The sequence below is a fragment of the Lycium ferocissimum genome, chromosome 7 (assembly GCF_029784015.1).
Source record: "Lycium ferocissimum isolate CSIRO_LF1 chromosome 7, AGI_CSIRO_Lferr_CH_V1, whole genome shotgun sequence".
In the NCBI taxonomy this organism is placed as follows: Eukaryota; Viridiplantae; Streptophyta; class Magnoliopsida; order Solanales; family Solanaceae; genus Lycium; species Lycium ferocissimum.
This window is the reverse complement of record NC_081348.1, coordinates 33,608,804-33,623,984: the sequence shown is the minus strand read 5'-3', so window position 1 is coordinate 33,623,984 and position 15,181 is coordinate 33,608,804. Positions and strand designations below refer to the sequence as shown.

General features: G+C 32.6%; 2 protein-coding genes across 2 annotated transcripts in view; one reads left to right on the top strand and one right to left on the bottom strand.

Moving 5' to 3' along the window:
- LOC132064521 (uncharacterized protein At5g08430-like) overlaps positions 1-15,181 on the bottom strand; it is a 56,233-nt gene that overhangs the window by 16,700 nt on the left and 24,352 nt on the right. The gene's annotated exons all lie outside the window — the stretch shown is intronic.
- On the top strand, positions 6,000-7,599 carry LOC132064519 (wound-induced protein WIN1-like). The gene is made up of 2 exons (XM_059457522.1): positions 6,000-6,459; positions 7,272-7,599. The coding sequence occupies exons 1-2, from the start codon at positions 6,049-6,051 to the stop codon at positions 7,443-7,445; spliced, it is 585 nt and encodes a 194-aa protein (XP_059313505.1). The 5' UTR covers positions 6,000-6,048; the 3' UTR covers positions 7,446-7,599.

The following is a 15,181-nucleotide window of genomic DNA, read 5'->3' as shown; positions in this document are numbered from 1 at the left end:
TAATCAAGAAATCTAGAACTACACTTAATTAGTTGCCTAACCCTATCCAATCGGCCAAATAGATTAGAGAAAATTTTGAGAGAGGAAGAGATTTTTTTGGTCAAACGTTAATGCATAAATTAATTTACTCATGGTAACTTCTGTAACTTCTGCAGTTTAGAAAGGTAATTTCGAATTGAGACAACTAGACAAGTCGTGTCCAACAAAGTCGAACCTTCAGTAGACAATCCTTCATTTGTTTCATTTTATGCAATGATATTTAATTGAACACAAAACAAATGATGATATTAATTTGACTTATATATTATACTATTAAAAGAAATTGGAGAAAATATATAAATGAAGAACTGAAAATTAGTTTGATAGAGCTAACATCACTTGGAGGTTTAAAAAAGTTAAAAATTTGAATTCTTGAAAATACTAGAAGTAGTATATAAGTAAAATAAGGGGAAATATTTTGAATGTCTGAAAATGATAATAGTGTCATATAAAGTGGGAAAAACAGTATATATATTGCTAAGTTAAGGCAAGAATATTGGAATAACATTGAAATATGCTTTGATAAAGGAGTAACACAGGCTCAAGTTAATGCAACCCTATGTGAAAAAGACTAGTAGTTGTAAGGCTGAATGAGTAAATATAAATAAATAGGGTAAGATGCAAATTTAGGAGTATTGGGTGGTATTAAATTTCATAATTGTGGTGGAAATACTTAAAGTTATAATCAGTTAATACAAATGATATTTAAGCATACAAAAATAGGCATCGCAAGGCTCATTATTCAGCGGTACCTCCTGTAATATGTGTTGGATTCGAGGGTCAGATCAAATAAACTCTAGGAATAATGTACTTGTATCCCCCAATTATTGCTACAGTTTAATTTTAGTTCTTATAATATTTGGCAAAACATATTCATCTCTTAAATATACGTTTTTTAGTTCCATTATATAGAAATAATATGATTTTTTATTTATTTATAGAATCATATATTATTGTTAAATATGGAGTGATCGTCAAAATATATAATAAATCGGAAATCAAATAATTTTAGATTTAATAATTCATTAAATATATAAAGATTTATATACAGATGGACCAAACATGCATATATAAGTAAATGAAGGATTAATGTTCTTAATAGAAATCACAAAGACTAATACTTCTTTTTTCCGTAGACATACACTAATACGTGCGTACTAGAATTTATTGATTTTGAGGGAATAAAAGAAAAAAAATCCCTAAACCGAAACATGGCAGGGACACCCAAAGTTTGTCTTTCTTAAAAGTTTAATATTTTTACTGAAGGAGGACTTTTTCTAGATACTTACTTGGCAGAAACGACTCAATCCAACATTTTGTTACTCCCTCCGTTCTAATTTATGTGAAGATGGTTGACTGGACATGAAATTTAATACTGTAAAGAGAAAAAATTAAAATTTATAATTTAAATAAATTATAGATATTCGTGTGGATGTAATCATTTTATTAAAGATAAATTAAAAAGTGTAAAACTAAATTGCTACCGGATATAAAAATTTGTCATTCCTTAAATTAAATACTAGTAATAAATAAATAAATAATGTCACGTAATTTGATACGGAGCAAGTCATAGCCGCCACTATTCGTAACTCCTAAAGTCCACTCTGTTGAATTTTAATCCCCACGTACGGGGAAGGGCTTAAGTTCGTGACATTGCCTTAAAATGACACCTATTTTGATATATACATACACTAGTTACATGAGGCCCGTCCAAGATATAAAAGTAGATATTTTAATGAAAGAAATATAATTTATGTTAATAATAATTAAATTTCATGTAAGTATATTTTTAATATATAAAAATAAAACTTTCATTTCACTCCTTTAATAATTTATTAATTTTTGAAATTATTTACTTTAAATCAAATGCGGAGCCAGAATTTGACGTTTATAAGTTCTGGATCCTAATTTTTTAAAGTTATTTAGTTCTAATTTAATAATCTATACATAATTAATGAACTTTTAAGATGTACGTGCAGCGGATGGGGCTACTCCTCCCTTAATCAGGGATCACGAGTTCAAACCGAGGTATGAAAAAAATCTTTGGAGGGAGCGCTTCCCCCCGAATGGGCGCTACGCAATGCAAATTATCTGGATTAATCAGACTCAAATGCGGATATCGGGCACGGAATAAACACTAAAAACGGGGAAAATGAGATGGGAGGTTCGATAACTTTTGAAAAGTAGACGTTAAGAACAAAAAGAAAATTGACTTTAAGAAATAAGATTAGGACCTCGAAGTAATTAATTGAAAAGTTTAAAATTTTATTGAAAACTTTTGTGAGAACTACAAAAGCCCCTTAATTATTCCTTATATATAGTAATAATATTGTATTGAATTATACTATCCAATTTTTATCCTTTCAAGAATCGAATATAATTTGTGTGAAAACTTGATGTCCTCATTTCCTCTTTTCAAGTCTGCATAATTTGAAAGAACATATGGCATCGAATGAAGTACTCTTGCATTCTGCCTCGAACGGATTGATCTTACTTATGGAATGAGATCGAATTGCCTCTTAAATGTAGCAATTATATACAGTCAGAGCTCTTTATAACGGCACCCGCCTATAACAGCATCTCTCTATAATAACCAATTTTTTTCGGAACCGATTTTTTATGTTATATTTTACAACTCTATAACAGCATTTCACCTATAACAGCAACAATCAACTTTATAACAGTACTCTCTTTGTAAAATTACCCCCATATAACAGCTATCTTCTTTTTTTGGTATTATAATAATTAACTATCTTTATAAAAAATAGAATATCTATGATTACCAATAATAAGTGAAGAGATTTTGACCAAATATTTGATCATTTAATACACTATTACACCAAAAAAAATATCATATGAATATATATATATATATATATATATATATATATATATATATATATATATATATATATATATATTTTCATCATTAAACGATTTTCCTCCATTATACAAAGTGTGATTAACCTTAGAATTTGGCAATTAAAAATGAAAATTAGATTTTATGCATCTTTTTTGCTTATAACAGTGAAATATTATTTAAATGTCAATGTTGTTATAGGTGTATAACAGCCATTCTCTATAATAGCTGAAAAATTTCGGACCCAACGATGCTGTTATAGAGAGGTTTGACTGTACTCTATCTGTAACACCTCGTGCATTCGGGCTAAGATTTGACTCATAAGACAAGGGTATAATGAACCCAATTTGAGTAGTGTATAAATGGAGTTTGAAACCCAATCAAGACATGAGAAGAGTCCTTGAGCAAAGGAAAGTCGGAAGCTACCTACGGAGCGTGTTTTCAAGTGAGTTTGCACCACGTCTCAATTAAAATGAGTATACGGAAAAATGTAAGGAATTTGGGAAAAATTTCCTTCTTGAAAGTTGTAGATCTTTGAAATACCTTTCCAACGTTATATTATGGAGGTCAAGGTAGACATACGTACAAAAAGTTATGCCGTTTTACTTTTTTATTCGCCGATATACGGTGGAATATACGGGCCGTGAAAATTATACGGGCCGTATAGTCAGACCGTAAAATTGGCCCAGAAAGCCCAAATCACTGGAACGGATTTACGGTGAGACATATGGTCCGTAAAACTTTTACTGGACGTAAAAGAGGGCGTAAAATGGGGCGTAAAATGGGTCCGACAGCAATTATAAAACTTCGTTTTAAGGCTTTTTCACTTCATTCTTTACACCCCCAAGCCCTAGAACGACCTTCTATTCTCTCCCATCATCAAGAACACCAAGGTAAGCCTACTCTAATCATTCCAAGTCAATTTTAATATATATCCTTGTAATCTAAACAAGAAATCATCATTCCTAACCTAGGGTTTTCAAGAAAACCCATACGAAGGTTCAAGAATTCAAGATTTTGGAAATCTTCTTCAAAGTTAAAATCTTTGATTCAAGTTTGGAGCATTATCGGTATGTAGGGTTACTATCTACGTATGGGAACATCATTGTTCTTCCCACGCCTCAAAATCCATAAATTATGATTCTCTACTAAAACTAGGGTTTCTATACCATGCTCATGATAACCCTAGGCCTATGTCCATGATTATATTATGCATGAATTGCTATTATTCTATCGTTGTGTTCTTAATAACTATATGATTATATGAGAATATATATAATCCATGAAAATATATCTTGTATTCCATGGGTTCTTGTAATGTTTTAGCTAAAATGATTATTTCATGAATATCCTACATGTCTACAAGTTTTCATGCAACTATATTATATAATTACTTTCATGCTATGATACAAGATATATAAATGCTAAATACAAGTTATTTCATGAAACCACGTTTACAAGTTATTTCATGATATCCATGTACACAAGTATAGTTATATTCATGAAAATCGTGGGCGACAAGTGCCAACTTATTTTACATGTTCATGTTTTTGGGAGTTGCATTAATTACCTAGAAGGCTTCAAACGACTCGAAACTACGTAACCACCGTAGGATGAGGATTGCTCCACCCTATGCTTAGGACAATCTCTCATAATGACCGGATCCTTTCATAATATTATTAAATCTCATGTCCCGGCAAGGTATGAGTGTTTCTTTGGTAGCACGCAAGTACAGACCATGTTGTCGGTTATATTTACTGCTCTCCCTACTCACGATACTTTACACATGTTATATATGTATATGTACTCATGTTCATGATCATGTTTCAGCTCAGTCTCTGTTATGTTATTATCATGTCCCATGTTATTTCTTTCAGTTGCTTTACATACCAAGACATTCAACTAATCGACGTCCTTTTATTGCCGGGGCTTTAACATTTCACGATGCAAGTACGGATTTACAGGACAACGCCTCTGCTCAGTAGGATTTGCACGTACCAGCTTATTGGTGGCCCCATCTCATTAGGGGTTAGGCATTGTCTTTCTCTATTTAGTTTTGCATCTAAAGGTATGCTGGGGGCCTTGTCCCAGCAAGTATGTTACGTGTTTTAGACTCATGTTAGAGGTTTCATAGACAAAACCAGTGTCATGTTAGACTTCTAGAGTTGGTTAGCCGGTTTGGCTCATTTATGATATTGCCCGCATTCATGACTTAATCAAGTACTTAGGTTTAATATTATGACTTACTATGTTTTATAAAATCTCATCATGCACTTCACGTTATATTTCCGCCCAAGTATGCCTCATGATGATTCAGCAAGCCATGTGGTTCGCTCGGTCACATGCAGTCAGGCACCGAGTGCCGTGTTACGCCCAGGCCATGGTTCGGGGCGTGACACTATCTCTCCCAATTCATGCGATATTTTTTGTTTTTCAAGATTCAAACTGTGTGAACTTTGACTCACATTTTAAAAAATATCTTTTCATCATATTGACATGAGAAGAATTGCAACGTATAATAATATTTTTCACATAATCTTTAGGGTGATATATAGAAAAAAGACTTTAATTTGATGTATTAAAAATACTTTTATAACTTGTAATTTTAAATATTACATAACATTTGTTGCTACATTTAAAAGTAAATGAATAGTTTAAAGTTGAATATCAGTTTTCAAATTATAAAAATATATCCTTTTATTAAAATAAATAAAAAAGAAAGAGTACTTAGGTTGTTCGCTTTTACTTGTTTAAAGTGAACTTTGGACTCCCGTTAAAAAATAATAAATGAGGTACCTATCTTACGTAAAATATTGTTTTAAAAAATCTTGGGAATGATTAGTTAAACCTTAAAAAAAAAAACTGTTTTTCTCTTAATATTGTAAAATGAATAAATAAAAGTGAGAATTTTTTTTAGTATAATGAACCAGTAAAAGTCAACGTTATCATGCAAAATGTAACCAATGTAATTTGATGTCGTACCCCAAATATGAGACTCGACTTTTCAAACTATTTCAGTCTAAGCAGCATAACAGTAACATGGCTAGCGCCCAAATTCACGGACGCACGCAAATAAGAAAAATCCTATAAAAACCCGTCACTACTATATCAAACAACATCAATCAAATTAGTACGTAACTCTTTTGGAAATGGAAAAGCTAACTACTCTTTTGCTGATTCTCTTCAGCATAGCCTTAGGTGCCAACGCACAGCAATGCGGCAGGCAAAAGGGCGGAGCCTTATGCAGCGGAAACTTGTGTTGCAGCCAATATGGGTGGTGCGGATCGACACCCGAGTACTGCTCACCTAGCCAAGGCTGCCAGAGTCGCTGCAGTGGCGGTGGCGGTGCCGGTGGTGGTGGTGAAAGTGCGCAAAATGTTCGTGCAACATATCATATATATAACCCGCAGAATGTTGGGTGGGACTTGATGGCCGTTAGTGCATACTGTTCAACTTGGGATGCTAATAAGCCTTTGGCGTGGCGGAAGAAGTATGGTTGGACTGCTTTCTGTGGACCTGTTGGACCTCGTGGCCGAGACTCATGCGGCAGGTGCTTAAGGGTAAGATATATATATATGAGTACTCTAATTTTTTTATGATGATCATTGATCATATAACAGCCAAAGTGTTAAAACTTCTCTATAATAGTCATTCTCTATAACAACATTTCACTATAAGGATCAAATTTTCTTTGAAACCAATGACATTTATATTATGTTACACTAAATGTTCTTTATACATCTCACTATAGCAGCTAAAAAATATTCGGATTGACAACGTTGTTATAGAGAGGTTTGGTTGTATTACCTAGGAAAATTTGCTATATAACGCTAACCTTATGTGTAATTATATATTGACTTTCACGACTAAAGCTAGTCAAGAAGAAAGCAATTGAATATATATATATATATATATATATATATACACACATCCCTCGTTCATAATCTAGGTTGTGTTTACGTTCTTATCTTGTTGTGAACCACTAAGATAGATCTTGTGAAGTACAATCATTTTAAGCTTTATTTCCATCAATTAGTACTACTTTAGGCTTTTGTGACAACGTATGTCACGAAAATACACCCTAAAATTCTGTATTTTGAATGATCTAGAGATCAATTTATTTAATGGAGTACTATGTTTAGTATTTTATTTGCGAGCTATTGTATAGGAGCTGGGTTTACCTTACCCTGTGCGCAACAGAAGGGTAGCTACCGCGAGTTCTCATATCATCAAAAAAAAAAAAAAAATGCGGCTGCGGGTTCCCTCGTCATAAAAAAAAATGTTTAGTATTTCATTAGTTTCTAATTAACAATATATTACTCAAGTACTCAACTAACACCATCACGAATTATATATATACATATATACACAGGTGACAAATACACGCACAGGAGCTCAAACGACAGTGAGAATCGTGGATCAATGCAGTAACGGTGGATTAGACTTAGACATCAACGTTTTCCGACAGATCGACACAGATGGAGTAGGAAATCAACAAGGCCATCTTAATGTGAACTACCAGTTTGTTGATTGTGGTGATAATTAGAATGTTCCTCCGCTATCTGTAGCTGATACAGCATCATGAGAAGCCATATATGGCCATGTTTATTCTGATGAGTATAAAATTCATCTTTGACCACCCAAATAAATGTAAAAGTACGAAATGAAAAAAATAAAGTTAAGACTTGTTTGAAGCTTGAGACGGGGGTGTTTTGACTGTAGAACCTAAAAAATAAAATAAAAAATAAAGCCATAAAATTAATGAAAAGAAGTTGGTTTCATCCACTTGAAAGTTGAAACCCATAGTGAGGAACAAGGAAGTAATGCCTAAGATCTCATGAGGGTGGTCTAGTAACACCTTTTAGCAAGTTGCGGAGGTAGCTATGTGTGCGCAGATTGCGAGGGAGTGGTGGATTACTATTTACCACACAGGAAATATAAACCGCAATAGACAAGTCTGGTGCGACGAGCTCTGAGAAGGCTACTAGTGAGGGGAATCGATCTCAGGTCTCCTATGTGGAAATCACTCACCCAACCAACTCAGTCAACCATTGCGGGTTACTAAAATTTACAAATAAATAAAATTTTGAGTCAATAATTTGAAAAGGTAAAATTAATGTAGGGCTAGGCATCTAAAAGTTGAATTCGCCTGTGCCTTAACAACAAAACAAACTCGGTTCGTAAATTTTTTAATTAGGTTCTAATAGATGAAATCCCAGCAGAACAAATTTTATGCACTTGGTAATCAAAATGCCAACGGGACTGTAAGTTCGAGATAAAAGCCCACCAAGTTCATTAAAAGTTTTTTCTCAGAATTGTAGGAAAATTGAGAAGAAAATGACAAAAATAGTCCCTTATGTTTGAGGGTAGGTTGAAAATAGTCCCTTAAGTATGACTTAACCGTTTGGTCTTTTAAGTTTTTCAAAAATTAGCACTTTTAGCTTCCGCTAAACATTTGTCGAACTCCATATGTTAGATTTGACGGGAACTATGAAAAAAAATGGGATCTTACGTACCAATATGTACATTCGGCCAAACTTGTATACCAATATGACTGGAATATACAAAACCTATAGACGGATTATGTATACTATATGAATAGTATATGTATATAATGCGTACATTATACAAAACCTATACATTTAGTCATATTTTTGAACTAGATCACCCAAAGGCACTGGCTGTAATTTTCCAAGAAAAAAATTAGCGGGAATTCACATTTAGAGGTACACTTTATGTTTTTATTTTTAATTTATTCTAGAGTATGGTGCACTTTTTTGAGGTGTAATTTCTACTTCTTCTTCTTCTTTTTTTCAATCTTTTTTGTGTCTAGTGTAGTTTTGGGTTGTGGCATATTTTAGGGCATAACTTGTGTGATATTATAAGGCGAAAATATAAACTTATGCCCTAAAAAAAAATTGTTATAAGGGCCAAAAATTAAAGACCAGCACAAACAAATGAACCAAAGTTTTTTCCTCAGACTTGTTGGAAAATAGAGAGAGATTGAACAAGCATCCCAATTGAGTTTGTGGCAAATATTAGTTGAGCTTAATTCAACAAAAACCAATGTAATTCTTTTTCTTTTTTTTTTTGTGCGGATTGCCCTTCATTTGGGTGGTCTTTAATTTTTGCCCTTCAAATTGGCAGTCTTTAAGTTTTGCCCCTCAAATTGGCGGTCTTTAAGTTTTGTTCCTCAAATTGGTGGTCTTTAATTTTTGTCCTCTGCTTTTGCAAATTCTACCTTAAGGTAGAATTTTGGACAGAATTTGGGCCCAAAATCTACCTTAAATTTGATGAAATTGACATATACATACAGGTTCTAAATAGTATTGGCATCCTTTTAACCCAAGTTTTATTTGGCAAAAGAAAACCTAAAAATATTGGCATTAGGTAGCCAAAAACGTTTTAAGCGGGCATAATATTAGGGATACAAATGGTTTTCCTTGAAATTTCGCAAAGAGATTCCCACATTACTTGTGACTCATGAGTAGTGATTTTCATTGGCCTTTATTAATATAATTTCTTACTTTGGATTCACTATTTATTTCCCATTTCCACACATTTATAATGGAAATCATTATGAACAGTCTTCCTCTCTTAATTTTGCTAATTTGGTTTTAAAAATGTTTGTACTGTGCCATATCCCTATCCTTTATTACAATATATAAAGGTTGAAAATGACTTTTCCACTACTAATAATATGTATACATTTTATACATATAACATGTATACATATGTATAATATGTATAAATATAAATATGTAAATGACTTTTCCACTACTAATAATATGTATACATATATTATACATATGTATACATGTAATGTATACATGTTACTTGTATACATGTGTATAATATGTATACATATCCATATGTAAATGACTTTTCCACTACTAATAATATGTATACATATATTATACATACGTATACATGTAATGTATACATGTTACATATGTATAATATGTATACATATTTTACATATATCATAATATACCTATGACATATGCATACATATTATTGTATACTGATTATTGCAAAAAAAAAAATATGGGATATATTTGGTTGAAATGTTCAAATACAATTCTTAGTTATATTGTAAATGAAGAGATTTTGGGAGATAATTTTGTAGAGTCAGAAATTTTAGGAAGAGAGAGAGAGAGAGAGAGTTTGGAAGATCGATTTGAACCTTTTTTTAAGGGACAGTTAAAGGGTTATGCAGTACAAAAGTTCTAGCCTAAAACGTGGAAAATGGCTATCCGTGTCATTTTTTTATATTATTGGTTTTTTATGCCATTTATGATCCATAATTGACACACTGTGCCAATTCCCCTTAAATTTGCTGCCTTAAGGCAGAATTTGCAAAGGCAAATGTAAAAAATTAAAGACTATCAATTTGAAGGCCAAAAATTAAAGACCACTCCAGCGAAGGACAATCCTGCAAATTGCCCATGTAATTCAAGCTGCCCTGTTGGGTTTCGTAGGCCCATTACAATCTCTGTATAATGAAAATAGAAAATAGAAAGCATTTCGAAATATCTTTTTCTGATTTGATCTTTACCAATGTTAATTTGAGGCATTTCCCAATGATGGCCACTTATATTTTAAAATTACTTCTCCTTGATTTAGTTGAATCAAATTTGTACTATATAGAAGAGCCGGTTGGGCTTACTTTTCGTCGTCCGTTTCAATTAAAAAAAAAATTGTGGGCCCCATATATATTAAACAACAACTAATATTTTTTTAAAAATTGTGGGCCCCATATATATTAAACAACAACTAATATTAAAAAAAAATGTGAGCCCCATATTAAACACCAACCAGTATTAAAAAAAATAGAAGAAAAAAAAGTGGAATCCACCACCTCCAAACTCACGGGAAAAAAAAGTGGAACCCATATTAACAAAATCAAGCAATATTAAAAAAAAAAAAAAAAAAAAAAGTGAATCCCATATTAAAAAAACAAACAATGTTAAAAAAAAAAAGTGCATCCTATATTAAAAAATCAAACAATTAAATCAATAATGATGGATTCATTGCCACGCGTATCAACCCATTAGTGGGAGCAAATGAAATTATTGTACAGCAACATACTTAAAATACTTATATATTAAAATAAGATAGAATTTAATTACTTTTTCATTTTTTCCTTACTCTAATAAATGTGAAAAGAGATTAATGTCATAAAAGAAAAAATAATATTAAATGGAGATCAAATAAGTAATAAGGTAAATTCGTGAAATTATAATTCTAATTGACGTTTCCTTAAAAAATCGTGTAAAAAACAACATGACAAGTAAAATGAGTTAAACAAAAAATATTTACTAAAAATTAAAAAATAGAAGTTCTTCATTTAAATAGAAAATCAAATTTGTACTTTGTTTCATTTTAAACATGTAAAATTAATATAATAATTTGAATTAGAATTATCCAAATAAAAATTTGATAAAAAAATTTATATGTATTACTTTACTATTACTACTATATAGAAGAGCCGGTTTATAGAGGCAAGATCGTCGTCCGTGTTCGGTCTCACTTTTTTATTTAAGGGCAAAAAAATCCTTTCTGGTCCCACCCACTTTTTTATTTAAGGGCAAAAAAATGACGTTTTATATTTTATATTACCAACTCTTCTAAAAAGTAGATAGAAATACTTTATTATATTTCTATTTTTCTTCTACTATATAGAAGCATTGGTTTACCCATGCTTCGTCGTCAGTCATTCTTAAAAAAAAAAAAAAAAAAGGGTGGACCCCACATTAAAAACGCCAAGCAATATTAAAAAAAAAAAAAAAGGTGGACCCCACCCTCTCCAAACTCATGAAAAAAAAAGTGGACCCCACCCTCTCCAAACTCATGGAAAAAAAAAAGTGGACTCCATATAAAAAAAAAAGGCAACAAAAAAAAAAAAAAAAACGTGCACCCCATATATTAAAAAATCAAACAATATTCATGTAATTAAAAGTATCCCCAGTCAATAATAGTGGATTCATTGTCACATGTATTTTAACATTAGTGGGAGCAAATGAAATTATTGCGACAAAAAACATGAACCCCATATTATTACTTTTCTTCAAAATATTTAATTCTTTGTATTTGTTATTCCGCCATGTCATTTATTTGTTATGTTTACTAAAATAAATATACTTAAAATATATATATTTAAAAAATAAGATACAATTTAATTACTTTTTTATTTTTATTCTTACTCTAATAAATGTGAAAAGAGATTAATATCAAATGAAGATCAAATAATGAATAAGGTAAATTAGTCAAATTATAATTCTAATTCACGTTTCCTTAAAAACCATGCAAAACACAACATGACAAGTAAAATGAGCTAAACCGAGAATATTTACAAAAAATTAAAAAATAACATTTCTTCGTTTAAATAGAAAATCAATTTCTACTTTGTTTCGTTTTAAACATGTAAAATTAATTTAATAATTTGAATTAGAATTATCCAAATCAAAATTTGATAAAAAATAATAAGTATTTTACACCTTTAAATTAATCGAATTAAAATTGAAAGTATCAGCGATCTTAAATATTGCTATTTTTTATCTCAAAGAGAGGAAAATAGTTTTCTTTTAAACAAGTCTTCTCTTTTAAAAAGTATTAATAAATTTTTATAGCAAACACGAATATAATAAAGTTTTAAATACGGAGCACAAACTATAATGTTATATTAATCGTATTTTGAACATAGTATATATATATATATATATATATATATATTATCACTATCTAAACATAATTACATATATATAAATATACTATAATGTCGAAGTGTTTAAAGTGCGCATGCAAGCGGCATACAAAGCCATCTAGTAATTTTATATGTTTGAGATGTCATCAACGTGTTACTGAATATATCCTCCTCTTAAATTATTTTTGTACTTCTTTTGTGTTTAATCAATAATAAAAGTAAACGTATATATTTTAAAGTTGTAACATAAAAGTGGGCAAGAATCAAACTCACACATTGTATGAAAGACTTTCATAGATACCATGGGACTATAAATCTCTATTTTTGATGATTACGTTAGGAGTCTACTGAATTTGACTTAAACTATAGCGATTTAATACTAAACGTGCACTTTCATTTTGCATTTCTCTTTAAGAAAATAATATCAATAACAAGTTGTAATTTTAATTTAAATAAAAAATAATTTACCAATAATTCAAGTATTTTATTACCAATTTCATAATTTATACTTATCGCTTATGATTATATATTAAAAAACATTTGTAATGGACGATCTCCTCTTTCCATTTCTTAGAAAAGCAAGTCCAAGGGTCTAATATTCATAAAGATTGAAGCATATCATAATCAAGAAACCGAGATGCGTGCGCTACCTATTTGCCCAAACCTTATCCAATCAGCCAAATGTTTAAAACGAAAGGCAGCGAACTTTTTCGGTCAAACGTTAATGCATTAATTAATTATTTACTTCTGTACTGATCTTAGAGAAAATTGAATTGAGACGAGTCACGTCCAACAAAGTCGGACCATTGAATAAATAATCCGTCATATGTTTCATTTTATGCTATGATATTTTATCTAACACAAAATTAAGTTGTTAATTTGGCGCCTATATATAAAATTTGATTTTTTGAAAATTATAAAAGTAGTATATAAGTAAAATGGCGTCTAATATCTTGACATATCCAAAAATAGACATAATGATATATAAAATGAAAAGGAAACAATAAACTGCATGCGTCAAGAAAGAACATTAGAATAATATAGAGATATGCTTTGATAAAAGAAGTAGCAGCCGCAAGTTCATACAACTCTATGTGAAAGTAGTTGTAAGGCTGAACGAGTAGAGATAACCAAATTAAATAGGATAAGATTCAAACTTAGGAGTGTATACGGTAAATACCGGACACAACATAAAACCGAAGCAATTAGGACCGAGGGAGAGAAGAGAGGAACGTGCCTGGTGGCATTCGAGCTAAACCGGGGGAGCGCCGCAACGAGCCGAGTAGGGTTACCATTTGTTCGGTGTAAGCCGTTGGTCCGCATCGCCGTGGTTCCGGTATTTGTTGGCCCACATGGCCGTGATTAGGTGGAATGGTTGGTTCGCATGCTTGGCCTTGTTGCCGGTGTACCATTTGATCCGTGTATCCGTTGTTCGAATACCGTTTGGTCGGTATGGCCGTTGCACGAGAGCCCGCCGTCGGTGGCGTCTGCCATGGTCAACTACCAACCTTGCGTGTGTCAGACGGCGCCGTCAGTCTAATCCCACCAAATCTGTTCAGAATTGTCCTTGTTGTGATTATTTTTATTTATTTTCGCATTGTACAAAGCCCATGGAGGCAACACTATAAATAGGGGACACCCCCCTTTTTTGAAGGGGTTGGCTCCTTTTATCTTCAAAAGAATACCTACAATAGAAGAACCTGATATATCATTTTCTCCTCCCATTCATCCATTCGGCCAAGGCTGTTTCCTTTTAATATTGTTATTTATGATATGATACATTGTTCATAAAGTCTATATCTTTAGCTATCTTATTGGTGAGCCTTCAAACCTCTACTTTCTTTTGTCTTATCAATCTCATGAACTAAGCACATATCCTATACCCGCATATAAATTCAATTGATTATCCGATTTCGGGGTAAACAGTTTGGCGCCCACCGTGGGGCTAGGATAATAGTTCTTAGTCTTGGCTCTTATCAAACTCATTTAAACCGTAACCCTTCTTTCGTCTCGTCAAAAACAAATCTATGGCCGCGTCGGGCAATCCCTGGCCACATTAACAACACCGAAATTGTAGCGGAAAATGAGGGCGGCGAACGACGGGGGTGCCGAGAGACCTTGCCGACCCGAACCCCGTTGACTCGAGGAGGGGCTCGATCGGCAAAACACCGTGGATCGGGAGAATGCGCCGCTTCCGCCACTTCGATCCCCAGAACTCATAACTCGTTACATTGTCTCGGACCCAAGGCGGAAGGAGCGGAGGCACCGAACGACGGCATTAATTTGCGTCGATTTTCGAGATGTTGCAGAACAAAGGGCGCAATTGCCGAGCAAGGAATGGCGATTGCCGGTTCAAGGCGGACGGGGAAGTTGGGCGGAAAAGGCCAAGCACAGTGGAAAACGGAAGAAACGAACGGCGGTGGTCGAGAGCAACGGTTCGGGGCCGGTTCTTCCACCGAGGTCTAAAAATGCTTGAGACTTTGGCAAAACGGGTGGATTCGACCGAGAAGAAGGTTGAGACGTATAACTCTCGGGTGGATGGAATCACAGGGGCTCACGCGCTGTTTGAAGGGGGC

What these genes read in the sequence shown, in the direction of transcription:
- LOC132064519 (XM_059457522.1), top strand. Translation starts at nt 6,049, where the DNA reads ATGGAAAAGCTAACTACTCTTTTGCTGATTCTCTTCAGCATAGCCTTA. An exon ending in CATGCGGCAGGTGCTTAAGG is followed by an intron (nt 6,460 to 7,271) that starts GTAAGATATATA and finishes ATATATACACAG; the next exon opens with GTGACAAATACACGCACAGG.